Source organism: Mirounga angustirostris, unplaced genomic scaffold, assembly GCF_029215605.1.
Source record: "Mirounga angustirostris isolate CCGP_5_RB_7025 unplaced genomic scaffold, mMirAng1.0.hap1 SCAF_5, whole genome shotgun sequence".
NCBI lineage: Eukaryota > Metazoa > Chordata > Mammalia > Carnivora > Phocidae > Mirounga > Mirounga angustirostris.
Genome location: NW_026991713.1, coordinates 134277085 through 134295979, shown reverse-complemented (window position 1 = coordinate 134295979; position 18895 = coordinate 134277085). Strand labels below are relative to the sequence as shown.

The 18895-nt window shown below is 40.5% G+C and overlaps 1 protein-coding gene across 2 annotated transcripts in view; it reads right to left on the bottom strand.

Moving 5' to 3' along the window:
• The window catches only part of IL15RA (interleukin 15 receptor subunit alpha), a 48981-nt gene extending 32697 nt beyond the window's left edge, over positions 1–16284 (bottom strand). The window contains exon 1 of one of the 2 annotated variants that reach the window (XM_064592102.1): positions 15942–16284. In XM_064592102.1, coding sequence (XP_064448172.1) covers positions 15942–16038 — 97 coding nt within the window. In that variant the 5' untranslated portion in view covers positions 16039–16284. The remainder of the gene's footprint in view (positions 1–15941) is intronic. The other variant, XM_064592101.1, reaches the window with a different exon arrangement.
• Between the last annotated feature and the right edge of the window lie 2611 nt (positions 16285–18895).

Below are 18895 nucleotides of genomic sequence, written 5' to 3'. Positions count from 1 at the left end.
ATTGAGACTTAATGTGTGGCCTAACATATGGTCCATCCTGGAAAATGTCCCATGGATTAAGAATATATATTTTGGTGGTCAGTTATTCGATACATAAATGTTTATAAATGTTATATCTTCTTGCTATATCAAATATATATAATGTCATTTTTTGTCTCTAAATTTTATTGATTTAAAGTCTATTTTGCCTGATATTAGTTAGTATAGCCATCCCTACTCTCTTTTGGTTACTATTTTCATGGAATATCTATTTGCATCTTTTCACTTTTAATTTATTTGTGTCTTAGGATCTTCAGTTTGTCTCTTGTAGACAGCATATAATCAGATCAATGTGTGTGTGTGTGTGTGTGTGTATGTCTCTGTTTTTCCATTAAAGAGTTTAATCCATTTACATTTAAAGTAATTACTGGTAAGGGGGGACTTCTGTCATTTTGCTCTTTGTTTTCTACGTGCCTTAGAGCTTTTTTTCCCCTCATTTTCTGCATTACTGTCTTTTTTTATGTTTAGTCAGTTTGATGTCATGAAATGTTTAAATTTCTTAATTTCTTTTATTTATATTCTATAGCTATTTTATTTGTGGTTACCATGGAGATTACATTTAACATTCTAAAGTTATCATGCTCTAATTTGGATTCATACCAACTTAACTTCAATGACATAAAAATTCTGCTCTTTTATAGCTCTGTCACAAAATCACATCTTTATACATTGTGTGTCCCAAAACATAAGCTAATAATTCTTTGAAATGCATTAGTCTTTTAAATTATGTAGAAAACAAGATTTGGAGTTATAAACCAAAGTTACATTGATGTTACCTTTTATACTAATTTTTTTCTTTAAATATATTAGTCTCTTAAATCATGTAGAAAACAAAAATTACAGTTACAAACCATTGTTCAGTAATACCAGCTTCAATAATTGCCCATGAATTTACCTTTATTGAGAGTTTTATTTCTCCATTCAGCTTCAAGCTATGTGCTAGTGTCCTTCTGTTTTGCCTTTCAGGACTCTGAGCATATATTGTAGGTCAGGGTCAGTGTAGTGGACTCCCTCAGCTTTTGCTTATCTGAGAATGTCCTAATTTCACCCTGACTTTTGAAGGACAGTTTTTCTGGATATAGGATTCTCAGTTGGCAGTTCTTTTCTTTTAGCACTGTGAATATATTGGCCTGCTGCCTTCTGGCCTCCAAAGTTTTTGATGAGAAATATACTGATAATCTTATTGGGGAATTCCTTGTATATGATGATTTCCTTCTCTCTTGCTGCTTTCAAGATTCTCTCTTTGGCTCTGGCTTCTGAAAGTTTGATTCTATTGTGTCTTAGTGAAGGTCTCTGAGTTCATCTTACTTGAAGTTAATTGAGTTTCTTGGAGGTTTATATTCATGTCTTCTATCAAATTCGGGAAATTTACCACCTTTATTTCTTCAAATATTCTCTCTGCTCCCTTCTGTCTTACTTCTTCTTTTAAGACTCACACAATGTTGGTCTCTTGATTGTGTCCCATAGTCCTTTTAGGCTCTGTTTACCTTTTTTCAATTTTTTTTCTTTCTGTTTCTCAGACTTGATCATTTCTGTGGTTTCCATCTTCATATTTGTTAATTCTTTCTTCTACCTGTTCAAATCTGCCTTTGAATCTCTCTAGTGAAATTGTCATTTGAGTTATTGTACTTTTCAGCTCCAGAATTTGTTTTTGGTTTCTTTTTAGGATTTCCCTCTCTTTATTAATATTTTCATTTTGTTCATACTTCATTTTCTTTGATTTTCTCCACATCTTCCTTTAGTTCTTTGAGGATCTTTAAGACAGATGTTTTAAGTCTTTGTCTAGTATATCTGCCATCTGGTCTTTTTCAGGGACAATTTCTGTTGATTTATTTCTTTCTTTTGACTGGGTCATACTTTCCTGTTTCTTTCTATGATTTGTGATTTTTTTTTTTTAATTGAAAACTGAACATTTGAATCTAATAGTGTGGTAACTCTGGAAACCAGTTTTGCCCATATCTCAGGGTTTGCTGTTATTTATTTATTTATTCTTTTGATTGTTGCAGGCTGTCACTGTGCCAGGGGTCAGCCTGAGTTATAATCTTAAGGTCTTCTCAGGTCCTTTCTAAACTTTTCTCTGAGCTTGCATGGTCACTTTCTATTTTTCCCTGAATATGCAGTTGTTTATGAATGTCTTAGTCTTTAATGTCTGGCTCCCAAAAGGAGGGAATAGGAAAAAAGAACGGGGAGGGGGAAGGATGCTGGCTCTCTAAATTCCCCTGGAATTCACTTCAGCTGGTTTGGGAGGGGCTTGCAGCAACAGGGAGAGTTGCAGAAAATGGCTTCCCACCTCTTTGGCAGCACATCTGTGATCAGAAGCACCCATCAGCAATACAGCACAGATCCCTGGTATTTATAGGACAGGGTCCTTTTTACCCTACCCTGACTCCTGCAAGCTGTGTGCAGGCTTCTCCAGGAACACACACACAGCTGCCTGCCATGTGGCTGGGGGTGGCTGATGGGTGTAAGGAGCTGAAACTGACCACCATTTACCTTCCAAGTCTCCCCTGGAAGTTGCAAGCTTTCAGTATATTCCAGAGTTCCAAAATAGTTCTATCAGACAGATTCTGCCAATGCAACTATTGTCTAGGTGAGTAAACAGAGTCTTGATACTTCCTACTCTACCATCTTCCCAGAATCCTACTTCACCCTACTGTTTTAAATAAATGTTTCCTTGGGTATACAATTCCAGCAGATGGTTTTTGTCTTCAGCACTTTGATGCTTTGTAGCTTTTAATGTTGGTGTTTTACTAAAAAGCCCACTGTGTGTCTAACTCTTGTTTCTTTGTTAGCAATTTGTTAGTAATTTGTCTTTTCTCTCAGGATACTTAAGATCTTCTCTGTTTTGGTGCTCTGCAGTGGTTCTTGGTATGGGTTTCTTTTTGTTTATCTCTCTGCTTATTGGGGTTTCTTTCAAAAATTTTATGATTTTCTACATAAGGGAGTGATGTATCTGTTGATTTATTCCTAGGTAATTAATTTGGGGCAGGAAGGTGTGCTTTGTAAATGTCATCTTTTAAAAATATATATTATCGAAATGAAATGCTTTTTGCAGGTACAGAGAAAGAATATTGATTATTGAATATTGACTTTTAATTTAGCAATCTAGCTCAATCCTTAATAATTTATCTGCAAATTATTATGATGGAATAAGTCATATGTCTGAGAATAATGAGAGCTTGAAAAGTTCTTTTCCAACCTATATAATGTTTGTTTTTCTTGTCTTACTATATTGGTTGGGCCTTCTTGTTGAAGAAGAGGGGTTATAGTGTGAAACTTTGTCTTGTTGCTGTTTTGAAAGGGAATCTTCAGGTTTATCTATTCTATTTCTTCTTGAGTTAGTTTTGGTAAATTGTTTTTTGTTTGTTTATTTTTAGAGGGGGGAGGAGCAGAGGGAGAGGGAAAGAGAATCTTAAGCAGGCTCCACGCTGGGTGTGGAGCCCAGTGCGGATTTGATCATGACCTGAGTGGAAATCAAGAGTTGGACACTTAACCACCCAGGCATCCCAGTAAATTGTTTGTTTGTTTTTAAATAAGGATTTGTCATCTATACTTTCAAACTTATTTGTATGAAAGTATTTTAAATGTTTTATTTATATCCTCTTTTACATGCCTAATATTATTTGTTTATGCATTCTCTTTTATTCTTGATTAATTCTCCTAGAGGTTTGTTCATTTTAGTAGATTTTTCAAAGAACCAACTTTTAGATTTGTTGCATCTCTCTAATGTACATCTGTTTTCAGTATTGTTAATATCTGTTTTTATCCTTATTTTTTTGCTCCTACTTCTATTTGACCTATTCTGCTTTTTTAAAAAAGATTTTATTTATTTATTTGACACAGAGAGTGAAAGAGCACGAGTGTGGGGGAGGAGAGGCAGAGGGAGAGGGAGAAGCAGACTTCCCACTGAGCAAGAAGCCCAATGCAGGACTCGATCCCAGGACCCTGGGATCATGACCTGAGCCAAAGGCAAATGCTTGACCAACTGAGCCACTCAGGCACTACCCCTATTGTGTTTTTTTATAATATCTATAGTTGGATGCTTAGCTCATAATGTGAGGCTTTCCTTATTTCCTAACGTAGATACTCAATGCTCTAAGTTTCCAGAAGATGGTGTTTGGTGCTTTTGTTTTGCTTTGTCCCAGTTAATTTTCTAGTTATTTATTTTTTTTCTGACTTGTATTCCTTGTGGTCAGAGAAGTTGGCCTATATAACTATCATTTGAAATGTATCGAGGCCAATTTTATGGCCTGGCAACATATAGTCGGTTTTTATAAATGTTCTCTGTGTGTTTGAAATGAATCTGCATTATTCAGTTGTTAGACAATTTGATCAAGCTTGTTAATTGTTTTCACAACTTTTGTATTCTTACTGATTTATTTTCACATTTAATCCATCAAATACTTAGAGAGGTATGTTAAAATTTCCATTATGATTGTATACTTGTTAATATATATAATATATATATTATAATAGTTCTGACCATTTTTGACTCATATATTTTGAGGCTGTGCTTTAGAATTGTTACCATTCCATGTTAAGCAACCTATCTCCATGTGGTGATTATACTAACCTCTTTAACATGTGTCCTTAATAACGTGGAGTAGTTAACTGATATCCACAGCCTTCTCCCCAGCAATAGAAGAACCTTAGAGATGCTTTAATGCCATTGCCTGTTATTATTTTCTCTTCCTTTGAGTCTTTATTTCACTATCTTTCTTAAATGACAGTTTTGTGCAGCATAGAATTCTGCATTAGCAGGTAGTTATACCTTCTTTCCATATTCCACTGCTGTTGTTGAGGATTTAGCCATCACTCAAATTTGCATGCCTTTGTTGATTTTTTTTTTTTAGAATTAGCCAGTGAAGCCATCTGGGTCTGGAATTTTTTGTTGGAGTTGTTTTAAACTACAACTTTAACTCTCTAAGATATAAGATGACTCAGGTTATTCCTGAATGGGCTTTCATATTTGCATTTCAATGACTTTGTCCATTTTACCCAAGTTGTCATATTTACAGCCATAAAGCTATTCATAATAAAACTTTATGACCCATCGGATATTTGTAGAATCTGCAGTGATGTTCCTTTTCCTTCCCAATGTTTCATTCCCAATGTAGTTCATGTTTATTCATTTTTCTTCTTGATCAGTCTGGCTAGAGATTTACACTGTTATTGATCTATTAAAATAATCAGCCTTTAGTTTAATTGATATTATCTATTGTTTTTCTGCATTCAATTTCATTGATTTCTGCTTTTATCATTATCATTTCCTTCCTTCTGCTTAGGGTTAATTTGTTCATTGTTGTCTGGTTTCTTCAGGTAGAAGCTTAGATCACTGACTTGAGACTTTTCTTCTTTTCTAATACAAGCACTTAATATGATTAATTTCTTTCTAAAATATCTTTTAACTGAGTTCCACAAATTATAACTTATTTAAATGTATTTTATTATCATTTTCAACTAAAAATATTTTCTATTTTCCCACAGGTTATTTATAAGTGTTTTGTTGAATTTTGACATACCTGAGGATTTTCCAGATATTTTTCTGTTAAGTCATTCTAATTTAATTCCATTACATATTCTATGTAATTTCAATGATTTGGAATTTGTTGAGGTTTGCTTTATGGCCCACAGTATATGGTCTCTCTTGGTGAATGTTCCATATGTATTTGAAAAGAATGTGTCATAAGGGTCTTTTGTAAATGCCACTTAAAGTTTTGATCTTCTATGTATTTACTGGGGTTTTTTTCTATTAGTTTTTTTTTTTTTTTATTACTGAAGGAATAGTGTTAAAGTCTCTAACTATAATCCTGGATTTGTATTTTACTTCCTTCAATTCTATCAGATTTGCTTTATGAATTTTGAAGCTACATTGTATAGATGCAAACACAATTAGGATTAATGTCTTCTTGGTGAATTAACCCCTTTATTTATTTATTTATTTATTTATTTATTTTTATAATTTTATTTATTTATTTGAGACAGAGAGAATGAGAGACAGAGAGCATGAGAGGGAGGAGGGTCAGAGGGAGAAGCAGACTCCCTGCCGAGCAGGGAGCCCGATGCGGGACTCGATCCCGGGACTCCAGGATCACGACCTGAACCGAAGGCAGTTGCTTAACCAACTGAGCCACCCAGGCGCCCAAATTAACCCCTTTATTATGTAATGTCCCTCTTTATCCCTGGTAATACTCCTTCTTCTGATGTCTACTTTGTTTGCTATTAATACAAATACTCCAGATTTCTTCTGATTATTGTTTGCACGGTGTATCTTTTCCCATCCTTTTTCTTTGGACCTACCTTTGCCTGTATATTCAAAGTTGTTATTTTGTAGTCAGCATATAGTGGAGCTTTTTTTTTTTTAAATTTAATTGAAGAATCTCTGTTTTTTAATTGGTGTGGTTAGATCACTTGTATTTAATGTAATTATCGATGTGGCTGGATTTAAGCCTACCATTTTGCTATTTTCTATTTGTTCCATCTGATCATTGTTCATTTTTCCTCTTTCCTGTTTTTGGATTGACTATTATTTATTATCCCATTTTATCTTCACCATTGGCTTATTTTATGTATCACTTTAAATTATTTTTAGTGGTTTCACTAAGGTACACAGTATACATCTTTATTTTAGGAAAGGCTACCTTCAAGTAATATTACAGCACCTCACATATAGTTAAGAACTCTACCAATGCATACTTAGAATTTGTCCCTCCCATTTTTTTGCTGTCATACATTTTACTTTTACATATTCTATAAATGCAATACTTTGCTATTTTTGCGTTAGTCAAATATTTTTTAGAGTGATTTAAAAGAACAAATATATTTTATTTACTTCCATTTTAACTATTTCCAAAGAGTTTTTCTTTTTAGAGATCCAAGTTTCTGTTTAGGATTATATTCCTTTTGCCTAAAGAATTTTTTTTAAATGTTTCTTAAAGCGTAAGTCTGCTGGTGTTGAATCCTTTCGCTTTTTGTTTGTCAGAGAGTCTTTATTTTGCTTTCAGTTTTCGAAAGATAGCTGGTTATCCTGGTTATAGAATTCTGGCTTGACAGGTTTGTTTTGTTTTGTTTTGCTTTAGCATTTTAAAGATGTTGATCCATTTTCTTATGGCTTGAATACTTTCTGATAAGAAGTCTGCTCTAATTCTTATCTTCATTCTTCTGTGTGTAATGTATCTTTATCCACTTTATCACAGTTTTTCTTCATCTTTGCTTTTCAGTGGTTTGAATACAATGTGTTTAGATGTGAGGGTGTTTTGGATGGGAGAGAGGTGGGCATTTATCTTGCTTGATGTTCTTTGAGCTTCCTGGATCTGTGACTTAATATCTTTTATAAATTTGGGGACATTCTCAACTATTATCTCTTCAAATATTTCTTCTGCTCCATTCTCTTTTGTTTCTGGAATTCTGGTTACACATATATTAGACCATTTTCTGTTATCTTACAGCTCTTGGATACTTTGTCTCACATTTTTTTCTCTCTCACTTTTTCTCTTTGTGTTTCTATTAGAGTAATTTCTACTGACCTATATTCAAGTTTATTGATTCTTTCCTTTCTTCATCTCTATTATTGTTTGTTTGGTTTCTTTTTAATTTCTAACATTTCCATTTGACTTTCTTATGGTTTCCACCTCTCAGCTGAAATTCCCCATTTGTTCAGAAATACCGTCCATCCTTTCCACCAGAGCCTTTACCAGGTTAGTGATATTTATTTTAACTTCCAGTCTCATAGTTCTGATTTTTGGGTCATCTCTGAATCTTGTTTATTGCTTTGCCCCTTGATAATGGGTTTGTGTTGTTGTTGTGTTTTTGTGTGTCACGTAATTTTTGATTGAATGCTGGACTATGTGTGTAGAACTGAGGTAAAATACTATTTATGCCTGAAAATGGGAAAACTTCTTTGGCTAGACTGACAGAGTGGGGGAATGAGTCAGTCTAGTCAGTTGTTGAATTGGGTTTGGATTTTGTTGTGCTAAGTTCGCCTTCAGAACACCACTGGCTTCAAATTCCTCTGGTGTTATCTTGTGCTTAGGGTGGGTGCTGGAGGGCCAGAGGGTTTCTCTGTGTTCCTAATCCACCCTCATCTTTCAGTCCTTCTCTATGTATCTAAACCCCAAGAGGTTATGTCCACACTCTTGCTCACCACACCCTCCGCGGCTGACAACTGTGCTTGTTACTTGGTGCTTGCTTGCCTGGAGTCAGGAGAAGTTTTCTGTTGTCCTAGTCTTGCCAGTCTTAGGCAGGCCCTGTGTGTCTGGCTCCTGGGGTTGGAGCTTTCAGTTATATTGCTCCTTACTTCCTTGCAGTCAACTTCTCCCCTGTATCTTTACAGGTTTTGTGTAGGAAAAAGCTTCTTTCCCCTTATCCCATAGTAGTGGACCTCCAGTGGTGTTGATATAGGATACTGAGCCAGGACCAAGTATGAGTGGGTTGATTTCTGAACTTGCTATTCTGTTCCATTGATATATTTGTCTATTTGTTAATCTTGACACAATACTGCACTGTCTTGGTTGTTGTAGCTTTCTAATAAATCTTTGTTAATCAATTCCAAAGTTGAGTTTGGTCCCTTACTGAATTTTAGAATCAGTATATCAGTTTCTGCCCAAAAAAAAAAAAAAAAAAAAATCCTGTTGAAAGTTTGATTGAAATTGCATTAAATCTACAGGTCAAGTTGGGGAAGGAGTGACATCTTAATAATATTGAATCTTCTCAATATCTATAAACAGTATCTCTCTCAATTTATTAAAATCTTCAGTAATTTATCTGAGAAATGTTATAGTTTTTGGTTACTGGTTTTGTACTTTTTTTGTCAGATGTATTCCTAAATATTTCCTTTTTTTATGTCAACACAAATGGTGTTTTTTCAAATTTTTCAATTTCTAACTGCTTGTTGCTAGTATTTTATATATTGATATTTGTAAGTTAAGTGTGTATTCTGCAATTTTGCCAAACTCACTTATTCTAAGAGCATTTTTGTGGATTCCGTAGGATTATCTATGGAGATGATCATGTCATGAGATTATTTGAGTATATTTCATGATTTCATTTTATATACTTTGTTGGCTTACTAACTGTAATTCTTTTGATTATATGATTTTGGTGGTTGCTTTAGGGCTCCTGGTAAATGTCTTTACCTCATCACAGTTCACCTTCAAGTGACATTATACCACTTCACATATACAGTATAAGAAGAACCTTAAGCACTATCCTTCCGTTTCTCTTCTCACAGCCTTTGTGTTATTGTTGTCATACATTTTGCTTCTACATATATTATAAACACCAAAATAGATTATTTTTTTGCTTTAAATAGTTGATACATATTTTCTTGGGTCTGGATTTTAATAGATATTTGCTCTATATTATTCATCATTTCTGGGTGTTTTGTAGCAAGAGGATTTTTCAGAATATCTACTCTGTCATTCTGCTGAAAAAGGAAATCTACTAGTGGTCTAGTAGATTGTGAACAGGCCTCGAAGAAAGATAATAATTGATATATGAATGCACAAGGATATCAATATACTAAAGCCAGCCCCGTCAGCTACATGATGGCCCATTATTTACCCTACAAAGCTGGACTCTCTCATAAGGACACTGGAGATAATACATTTGATTGTATCAATAACCTTTCTTTCTAGAGACCCCCATCACATCTTTAGACACTTCAATTATAATTTCTCTATATATTTTCTCATAACATTATTCCTTAGATATTCCACGTAAGTAAGTGTTGTATTATTTACAATATTGTGAGTTCTTTGGAGGTGGTGACTGTATCTCAGAGTTCTCTGGTGCTCCCACAGCGCTAAGCCTGGTATGTGATAGGTACCTTCTGGGGTTAGCGGCTTATGAATATACAGAGAGGAGTGGATGAAATAATGTAAATAGTTGTAAACTTACGGTTCTGGGATTTTAGAGACTCTTAAGTAACCAAAACAAACAAACCCATATACAAGTCCTAGTGATCATAAATGAAGTCACCAAAATAGTGTGTAGGCCACACCTTTCTCTACTTTGCAGAACTTGTGAGTCAGACTTCTTTATCAGATCGGCTTACACAATCTAATACAGTAAATATCCTTGGCCTAGTCTCATACCCAGTTCAAAAGGTATCGTGTTAGCATGCCCCTCCCATTCTTTGAGGAGAGTCAGAATCCATTCCAATACTTTTTTTCTCTTATTCTACCATGTATATGTCTACAGCATGCTAAGTGTGGTAGGAAGTATCAGATGTAATTTCCCCTTCAAGAAGCTCACCGTGACACTGATGCATCGAAAACATAAAGGCCTCTGTGATCACAGCAATCCATTTTCCTTCATTATTTTTCTAGCTGAAATGCCAACCAAGCCAACACGTTCAGTTCCTTTGGCACTCATCGTAAGTACGCACTCTACCCAGGTCATTATCTTTAACTCATCAATTCTGTTCTTTCTCTCTCGGGCTCCCTAACTGAAATTCCCTGCCCCCATTTTGTGTGGTAGATGAATTCATCTTGGTTGGGGTCTTTAAATATTGTTTTATGAGGGCTTGGAACAGTTGAGTGGCTATAGGCTGAAGAGCAAACAAAAGGGAAAGAATAAAATACACTCTATGCTTGTAAAACTCAAGAGGACATCTGCCCCCTCCTCTCTTCCTTATTAAGACTGTCTCAGTCCAAGATTTCATCACCATTTACAGGAACTGTTGCAAAAGTCTCCAGCTTGACTGCCTGCCTCCAGACCCTCTTGCCTACAGTTTACTCTTCACATTCTTTACAAAAGTAATCTTTCCACCATGCCGGTCCAGGTAATGTCCCTCCTGCCCAGAGACCTTCAGTGGCTCCCTACTGCTCAGAAGAAAATCAAGTCTTTCCCAGTAGAAAACATTCAAATAACATCAACCATGCATAATGAGTAGCAGGGATATGACTCTAAATATATATACTAGGGGATTTTATACATTTATTTACGTAGTTACACACTATTTAGTAAAATCAATTTGGCAAAAGTGCTTTAGCCCAAAACAAGTTAGTTGAAGTGATGATTCGATTGAAAAAGAATATCCCCAGAAGCATTTCTGCCATCTTTTTTTTGACTTTGAGGAGTTTTCCCTTGCCCTTTTTGCTCTCTATAGCTTATTTTCATCCAGTTGTTCCTACTCTGTGCCTTTTAGAACATCAAACATTTTGAAACAACCTAAATATCCAGCCTACACACAGCTCTAGCAATAAGAGTCACCAAATTGTAAACAAATTGTAAAATTTATGCACAAATGCTATATATGGTACTTTATAGTTCTAGAACCCTAAATTGGTTCCAATTTGCAAAATTTATAGTCATGAAAACATTGCCAAACAAGATCTGCTGTAATTAGTTAAAAATGGTTCTGAAAAAATCCCCAAATTCTATAACTTTTTTTGAGCTACTTCTTTTGTAGTTTTATTTTCTTTTTACAAAGCCAATTTAAATTATGACAGAAAAATAAGAAAAGGCAGACAACTACACACACACACACACACACACACATGCATACAACCTATGGTGTCTCCCTACTCAGTGATAGCTACTTCTAGATCTTCTAGTAAAAACTGAATAATATGATGCATATTATTTGAAAGAACTGCATTTAATTTATGCAGTCCTCCACTGTTGAACATCTAGGTTGAGTTCAATAAATCCCATATTTTGTGCATTTAAGTTTTTATGACTTTTTTTGCTATGAGTAGCAGCACAGAACAATAATAACTAGATAAAATTGATCTGAAATAGAAAATGAAAGGTTTGGGCAAAACTCCCCAGAATTCTGAAAAATGGTTTTAAAAATGTTTAAAGACACAAAAGTTGTAAAACCCCAAAGCATACTGTACAACAGACATACCTGTACAACAGAACCCAAGTTGGTGAGATGTATTTATCTTCAAACAAATCCTCATCTTTAGCTGCTTTTGGGAAATCGTCTGCAGCCTTTCAGGTTGTGAGGATCTTTAAGAAGTAAATTACTTCTTGCCCAAGATGATGGGTTTCCCCTCCTAAAATGCCTTTTGACTAAGAACAGATAACAGCAATTTGCTGCAGCTGTTAGCATGGCAAACTAGCAGGAACATATCTGAGACTATATTATTTGTTCCACTGGTGATAAGGAATGGGCTTCTCTCTAGAATTTCTGATCAGGATCATAGCACCAAGTAGCAAATTTAATAATTTGTATCCACTTCCCTTCCAAGCTCATTTAAAAACATTAGGTGCAGTCTCTTCTGTTAGCCCTCTGTTCATCTTTACCCTAATACTACATTGTCTTGATTACTGTAACCCTATAATAAGTCTTAAAATCAGAATGTTATTTCTCCAACTTAGAGAAAGTTGTTTTTCAAAGTTGTTTTGGCTATACTGGGTCTTACGCATTTCCTTGCGAATTTTGGAATCAGTTTGTTAATTTTTGCAAGAAAGCTTGTGGAATTTGGAGTTGGGGCTGGAATATGGTTACCTTAGCAATAGTGATTTGTCCAGCCCACGAGCATTGTATATGTCTCCATTTGTTTAGGTCTGCTTTAATTTCTCTCAGCAGTGGTTTGTGGTTTTTAGTGTACAGGTCTTTCTCATCTTTTGTCAGATTTATCCATAAGTGGTTCATACTTTTTGATGCTATTGAGTAAGTTGCATATATTTTTAAGTTTCAACCAATTGCTCATTGATAATGGATAGAAATATAACTGGTTTTCACAGACTGATGTTTTGTCCATGGTGACCAACACTTATCTGAACATCTGATGTTCAAAATAGGTGTAAGAGCAATTCCACTGAAATCATGTTTTCAACAAATAGTGCTGGGACAATTGGATATCCATATGCAAAAAAACCCTGAAACCAAGCCAATATGGAACTTTCGATCCACACTTTATATTATATAAAAAATTAATTCAAAATGATTCACAGACAGAAATGTAAATTCTTAAAGCTATAAAACATCTAGAAGAAAACATTTGTGACCTTGAGTTAGGCAAAGATTTCTTAGAGATGACACTGAAAGCATAATACATAAAAGAAATAAACTGAACTTAATCAAAGTTAAAATTTTCTGTTCCTCATCAGACACTGTTAAGAGAATGAAAAGACAAGCCACAGGCTCTGAGAAAATATTTGCAAATCATATCTGATAAAGGTTTTGTATCCCAAATATATAAAGAACTCTTGAAACTCAATAATAATTCAACAGCTGAGTTTTTAAAAGGGCAAAAGGTGTAACCAGATGCTTTAACAAAGAAGATGTATTTGATGGCAAATAAGCACATGAAAAGATGCTCAACATCACTGGTTATTAGGAAAATGCAAATTAAAAACTCTGAGAAGAAAATACGAGAGTCCACTACACACCTATTAGAATGGGTACAAATAAAGAGATTGACCAACCACACACACACACACACACACAGAATTTGGTAAATATATGAGGTGATGAATGTGTTAACCTTATTGTGGCAATCATTTCACAATATGTACATATACTAAATCATCATGTTGTACACCTTAAGCTTACACAATGTTATATGTCAATTATATCTCAATAAAGCTGGAAAAAAATTTTCAAGGAAAAAAAAGAAAGACTGGCCCTACCAAGTGCTGACGAGGATGTGAAGGAATTGGAACTCACACACCACTGGTGGGAATATAAAAATTAAACACACACATGTCATATGAGTCAGCCATTCTGCTCCCACTGTCTCTACCCAAAAGAAATGGAAGCCTGTGTCCACACAAAACCGACATGTGAATGTTCATAACAGCTTTAAGTGTAACAGCCCCAAACCAGAAACAACCCAGACGTCCAGTAACAACCGAGTTGGATGAACAAAATGGTGTGATACCCATGCAATGAAATACTTCTCAGCAATAAAAAGGAATGAACTATTGATACAGATTACAAGATGGAGGGAGAATTCTCAGAGCAATTGCTATGACTGAAAGTAGCCAGACAAGAAAGAGTACATTTTGTATGACTTCATTTATATAACATTCTAGATATGACAGCAAGTCAAAAGTGACCAAAATCCCATGGTGGTGGCCTGGGGGATAGGGCTGGGTGGGAGGTAAGGGTTACGCAGGACAAGAGGAAATTTTTGGTAGTGATGATTATATTTACCTTCACGATCATGATGTTTTCATGAGTGTATACATTTACCTCTAAACATATCAAATCATGTAATTAAATGTATGAAGTTTATTATCTATTGTATCTCACTAAACCTGTTCAAGAAACACCGAGAAACACCAGGAGCTGCAGAATGGCAGCAGTACCTTTGTGAGGTCAAAAACGAGGCTGTGGGTGGTGAGCTTTGGAGGTCTTGCCTGCAGAGTTCTCTGCACTTGCTGGGCTCTAACTAAAGCTGCATCTCACTTTCACACTGTTCTGGTCGAGTTGCCCCAGTCGGCTAGCTACTGGGCACACTGGCTAGGGACATGAGAGGAACCGACCAGGTCACCAACATAAGTCAGATTCTCAGATGGGGTCGGGGGGAATCCATAGTCTCAAGAAAATAAAACTTCATGAAACCCTGCAGAGCTACAGGGTTCACACCAAGCCAGCAAGCGGCAACTGTGGGTGGATACCTCTGATCAAGTACTCTAGGTAGATAGATTGGCCCGACTGGAGGCAAATTATTGGGAGTCTTGCCTTAAAACACGCACACACATACAGATCATGGGATTAACTAACTCTTGGAGAATCTATGAATGGGCTTTAATGGGTCCCTGGCCCCCAAATTAGATGCATGTGCATTCATGCATTTTTCTGGGGAGAGGGTTCCTGGCTTTCATCGGACCCTCAGATTGCTCCCTGACTATAAGAAGCGCCAACAAGGATAAAGCCAGACCATCTATCCTTTCTCCTCCCTCCTCTCTAGCTCCCCGGAATGAAAACCTATGAGTCACTCATTCGGTTCTTTCTGCGGAGATTACATCTATGCGACCTACGTTCATCTGGAATACACCGAGCCACCACTGGCTTTATTTCTTCCCCCTTTGCCTGACTGCGCGTACTCCAAGCAGCCCCACCACTCCCGCGCCCTTCCACGCCCTTCCACGGTTTCCTGCTGCTTAAGAAGTTGGAGAGGTTTCCAGGTCCCTCGGGAGTGCAACCTGCCCAACACGTTTTTTCTCCTCAGCGAGCCAGTCTCTACCCCATCCCGCCGCCACCCATTCGTATTATTCGCTTTCGTTTGAGGGTAGAGAGCAGGTCGCTTTCCTCGGACCCCTGTGGGCACTGCGCGCGGTGCAGCGTCTGCACAGCTTTCCTCGTGGGGCTCGGAGAACCGCCTCCACGCATTTCTCTCAATTGCTGGGAGACTCCCACCCCGAGCCCCCACTGCAAACCCCGCGCCTTCCCTTCGCCTCTTACATCGGGAAGACGTGAAACTCAAAGCCTGGCCACACGTCTCCCTTCCCTGGGTGACCCCGCAAGCTGCGGTGGGTCGGCTCCCGGCGCTGCGCTCCCCACCGCTGCCTCCACGTGTCCCCGCGCGCGGGCGCAGCGCCCCGTCCCCTCTTCCCCACCGGCGCAGCGCCCTTTCCTGGGCTCCGAGTCGCGGCCGCGGTAGGTGGGGCGCTCGCTGCCACCCGCCTGGGGCGCCCCGCCGCCTCCCGCCGCGCCGCGCCCCACGGTCCCGCCGCGCCCCACCGCCGCGCCGCGCCCCACCGCCGCGCCGCGCCCCACCGTCCCGCCGCGCCCCACCGTCCCGCCGCGCCCCACCGTCCCGCCGCGCCCCACCGTCCCGCCGCGCCGCGCCCCGCCCCACCGTCCCGCCGCGCCCCACCGTCCCGCCGCGCCCCACCGTCCCGCCGCGCCGCGCCCCGCCCCACCGTCCCGCCGCGCCCCACCGCCGCGCCGCGCCCGACGCCCCCCTGCCGCGCCAGGGGAGCACGCCTCTCCCTACCTGGCGTCGCCGGCCCGAGCGTCAGCAGCAGCTGCAGCAGCGACAGCAGCGCGGCGAGGGCGCTGACCCTGCAGCCAGACCTCCGCCGCCCGGCCATGGCCCGAGCCGGGCCCTGGGCTCGCAGCGGCCCGGACGCCCCGCCGGCCGCGCGGGCAGATGCCCGACCGTCCCGGAGGAGGTGCTGGGCGCAGCTCCCGGGACCGGCTGCCCCGCGAGTCGCATTCGCTTTCGCTTTTGCTTTAGCCCCCGGAGGGCTGGGGAGAGGTGAGAAGCAGTGACAGATCTGTGACTCAGCATCCCCACCCCCTCCTCTCGAAAAAGCCCTGGCCGCCGCCGTGCCCCCCGCGCAGCCGCCCGCGTCCCCGGAGCGCTGCTGGCTGCGCGGAGCGAGGACCCTGACCGTCACCTGCAGAAGCCTGGGGTCCCCCCCTCCTCTTCTCTCCTCGGCCCTGGGGACCCCAGAAGTGAGTCCATTTGGTCCTGTGTCCTGTCGCAGAGGGAGTCGGCACTCTTACAGTGAGCACGGCCGGTGGGCGTTCACACCTGCTTCCTGCGGCGCCGGGTCACTTCCCTGCGCTTGTCTCCGCCTGTCACTCCGGCGTCGACGTCCCAAGTGTCCCTGCTCTGCCGGGCTGGCGGGCGAGTGGCCCTGTGCGCCGCTGGTCCCTCCGGTCCGGGTGGCACTTTGCCTTAATCCAGTCGCGAATTTCTTCCCCAAGAAAATGTCAGACAGTTGAAGGGGGCGCGGGAGGGAGGAGAAGGACGAAGGGCCTGACAGTTACTCCTCTCCGCGCCTTAGTACCTCTCTTCGGACGAGTTCTCCTACTCTGCCGTCTTGCTCTTTTGCGGGTGGGGTTTTTTGTTTTTTCCTTCCTTTCTCGGGATCTCAAGTGAAGCCTGACGTTATTAAAGACCCGTCTGTAATGAGAGAGCTCCGGGTGCACAGTCAGAAATTCCCGATTATAGGACTGAAGTTAGGCAAGATCAGACATCTCTGGGCTGCAGTCTGTTCCCAGTGGTAACATCTGGAATCACTCTAATACAGTATCACAACTAGGAAACTGACCTTCATGAAGATCCACAGGCCTCCAGCAGATTTTGTCGGTTTTCCATGCATGCATTCACGTGCGTAGTTAGCGCAGGTTTGTCACACACAGATCCGTCTGTGACCACATTGTCAGGACAGGGCACAGGACCTGTGGCAGGGATCCTTCCTCCTTCTCTGTTACAGCCACAGTCACCTTCCTCTCTCGAAGCCCTGGCAACCACCGATCTATGCTCCATCCCTAGGATTTCGTCCCTTGAAGAATGCTTATAAATGGAATCGGCAGTTTGTAACCTTTAGAGTTGGTCTTTTTTCCTCCCAGCGTAATCCCCTCGAGATCCCTTCAGGTTGTCCATTTGTCCAAACTATCTGTGGTCTGTTCCATTTATGAGTAGCACTGATGGTTTTTTTTTTGTTGTTTGTTTGTTTGTTTGTTTGTTTGTTTGACAGGGAGAGACACAGAGAGAGAGGGAACACAAGCAGGGGGAGTGGGGGAGAGGGAGAAGCAGGCTTCCCGTAGAGCAGGGAGCCCAATGCGGGGCTCGATCACAGGACCCTGGGATCATGACCTGAGCCGAAGCCAGACGCTTAACGACTGAGCCACCCAGGCGCCCCGGTTTTTTTTTTTAAATGTAGGAATCTCTGCCGTCCACACTCCAACAACCCTGTGCTTTTATACACACATAAGTTTCCTAGAGCTGCTATAACAAAGTACCCAAACCAGGTGGCTTCACACAACACGAATTGTTTCTCCCAGATCTCGAGGTCAGGAGTGTTGGCCACGCTATGCTCTCTTGGAAGGCTCTGGGGGCAGATCCTTCCTTGCCTCTTCCAACTCTTGTGTTTGCTGGCAAGTCTCGTGGTTCTTGGGCTCGCAGATGCAGCTCTCCAGTTCCATGGCAGTCTTCTCCCTGTGTATCTTCACATCAGCTCTCTGTGTGTGTGTCCGTGTCCGAATTTCTCCTTTTTATAAGGATACCAGTCGTATTGGATTAGGACTCACCCGCCCTAAAATAACCTCATTTTAATGTAATGACCTCTGTAAAGACATTATATCCAGTAAGGTACTGGGGGTTAGGATTTTAATGTAATTTTGGAGGTTGACACACTTCAAGAAGGTATCTTTCTTTCTGAAAACGGAGTCCAAGACCCGTTTTCTCAGGCCAAAGGAAATTGAAAGGAATGGCTGGATTCCTGGGGTACAGTGTCTACACTTCAGGGGTGATGCAGGTGGCAGGTCCTTCGGGGGCTCCGAATCAGCATGTCCAGACAGGGCTGGCGAACTTGGCCAGCAGCCATCACTCAGAGCAGAGGGGGAGTTGAGACAGTGCTGTGGGGCCAGGAAGGCCAATGGCTGGGGGCGGGGTCTTTAGCCTTGCACTGTCCTCTGTTGGGGGATAGACAGCGGACCCTTGGAGCTGGAGGGCAAGCTGTCAGATTATGTCACCAAGAAGGGGATGGCTGGGGCTCAAGGCTGATGGATTCTTCCCTCTCTCTCTCTTTCTTTCAGCTTTAGAATTTTATTTTTTTTAATTTTTTAATTTTTTAATTTTTTAAAGATTTTATTTATTTATTTGAGACAGAGAGAATGAGAGACAGAGAGCATGAGAGGGAGGAGGGTCAGAGGGAGAAGCAGACTCCCTGCCGAGCAGGGAGCCCGATGCGGGACTCGATCCCGGGACTCCAGGATCATGACCTGAGCCGAAGGCAGTCGCTTAACCAACTGAGCCACCCAGGCGCCCCTATTTTTATTTTTATTTTTTCAAAGATTTTATTTATTTATTTGCGAGAGAGAATGAGAGACAGAGAGCACGAGAGGGAGGAGGGTCAGAGGGAGAAGCAGACTCCCTGCCGAGCAGGGAGCCCGATGCGGGACTCGATCGCGGGACTCGATCCTGGGACTCCAGGA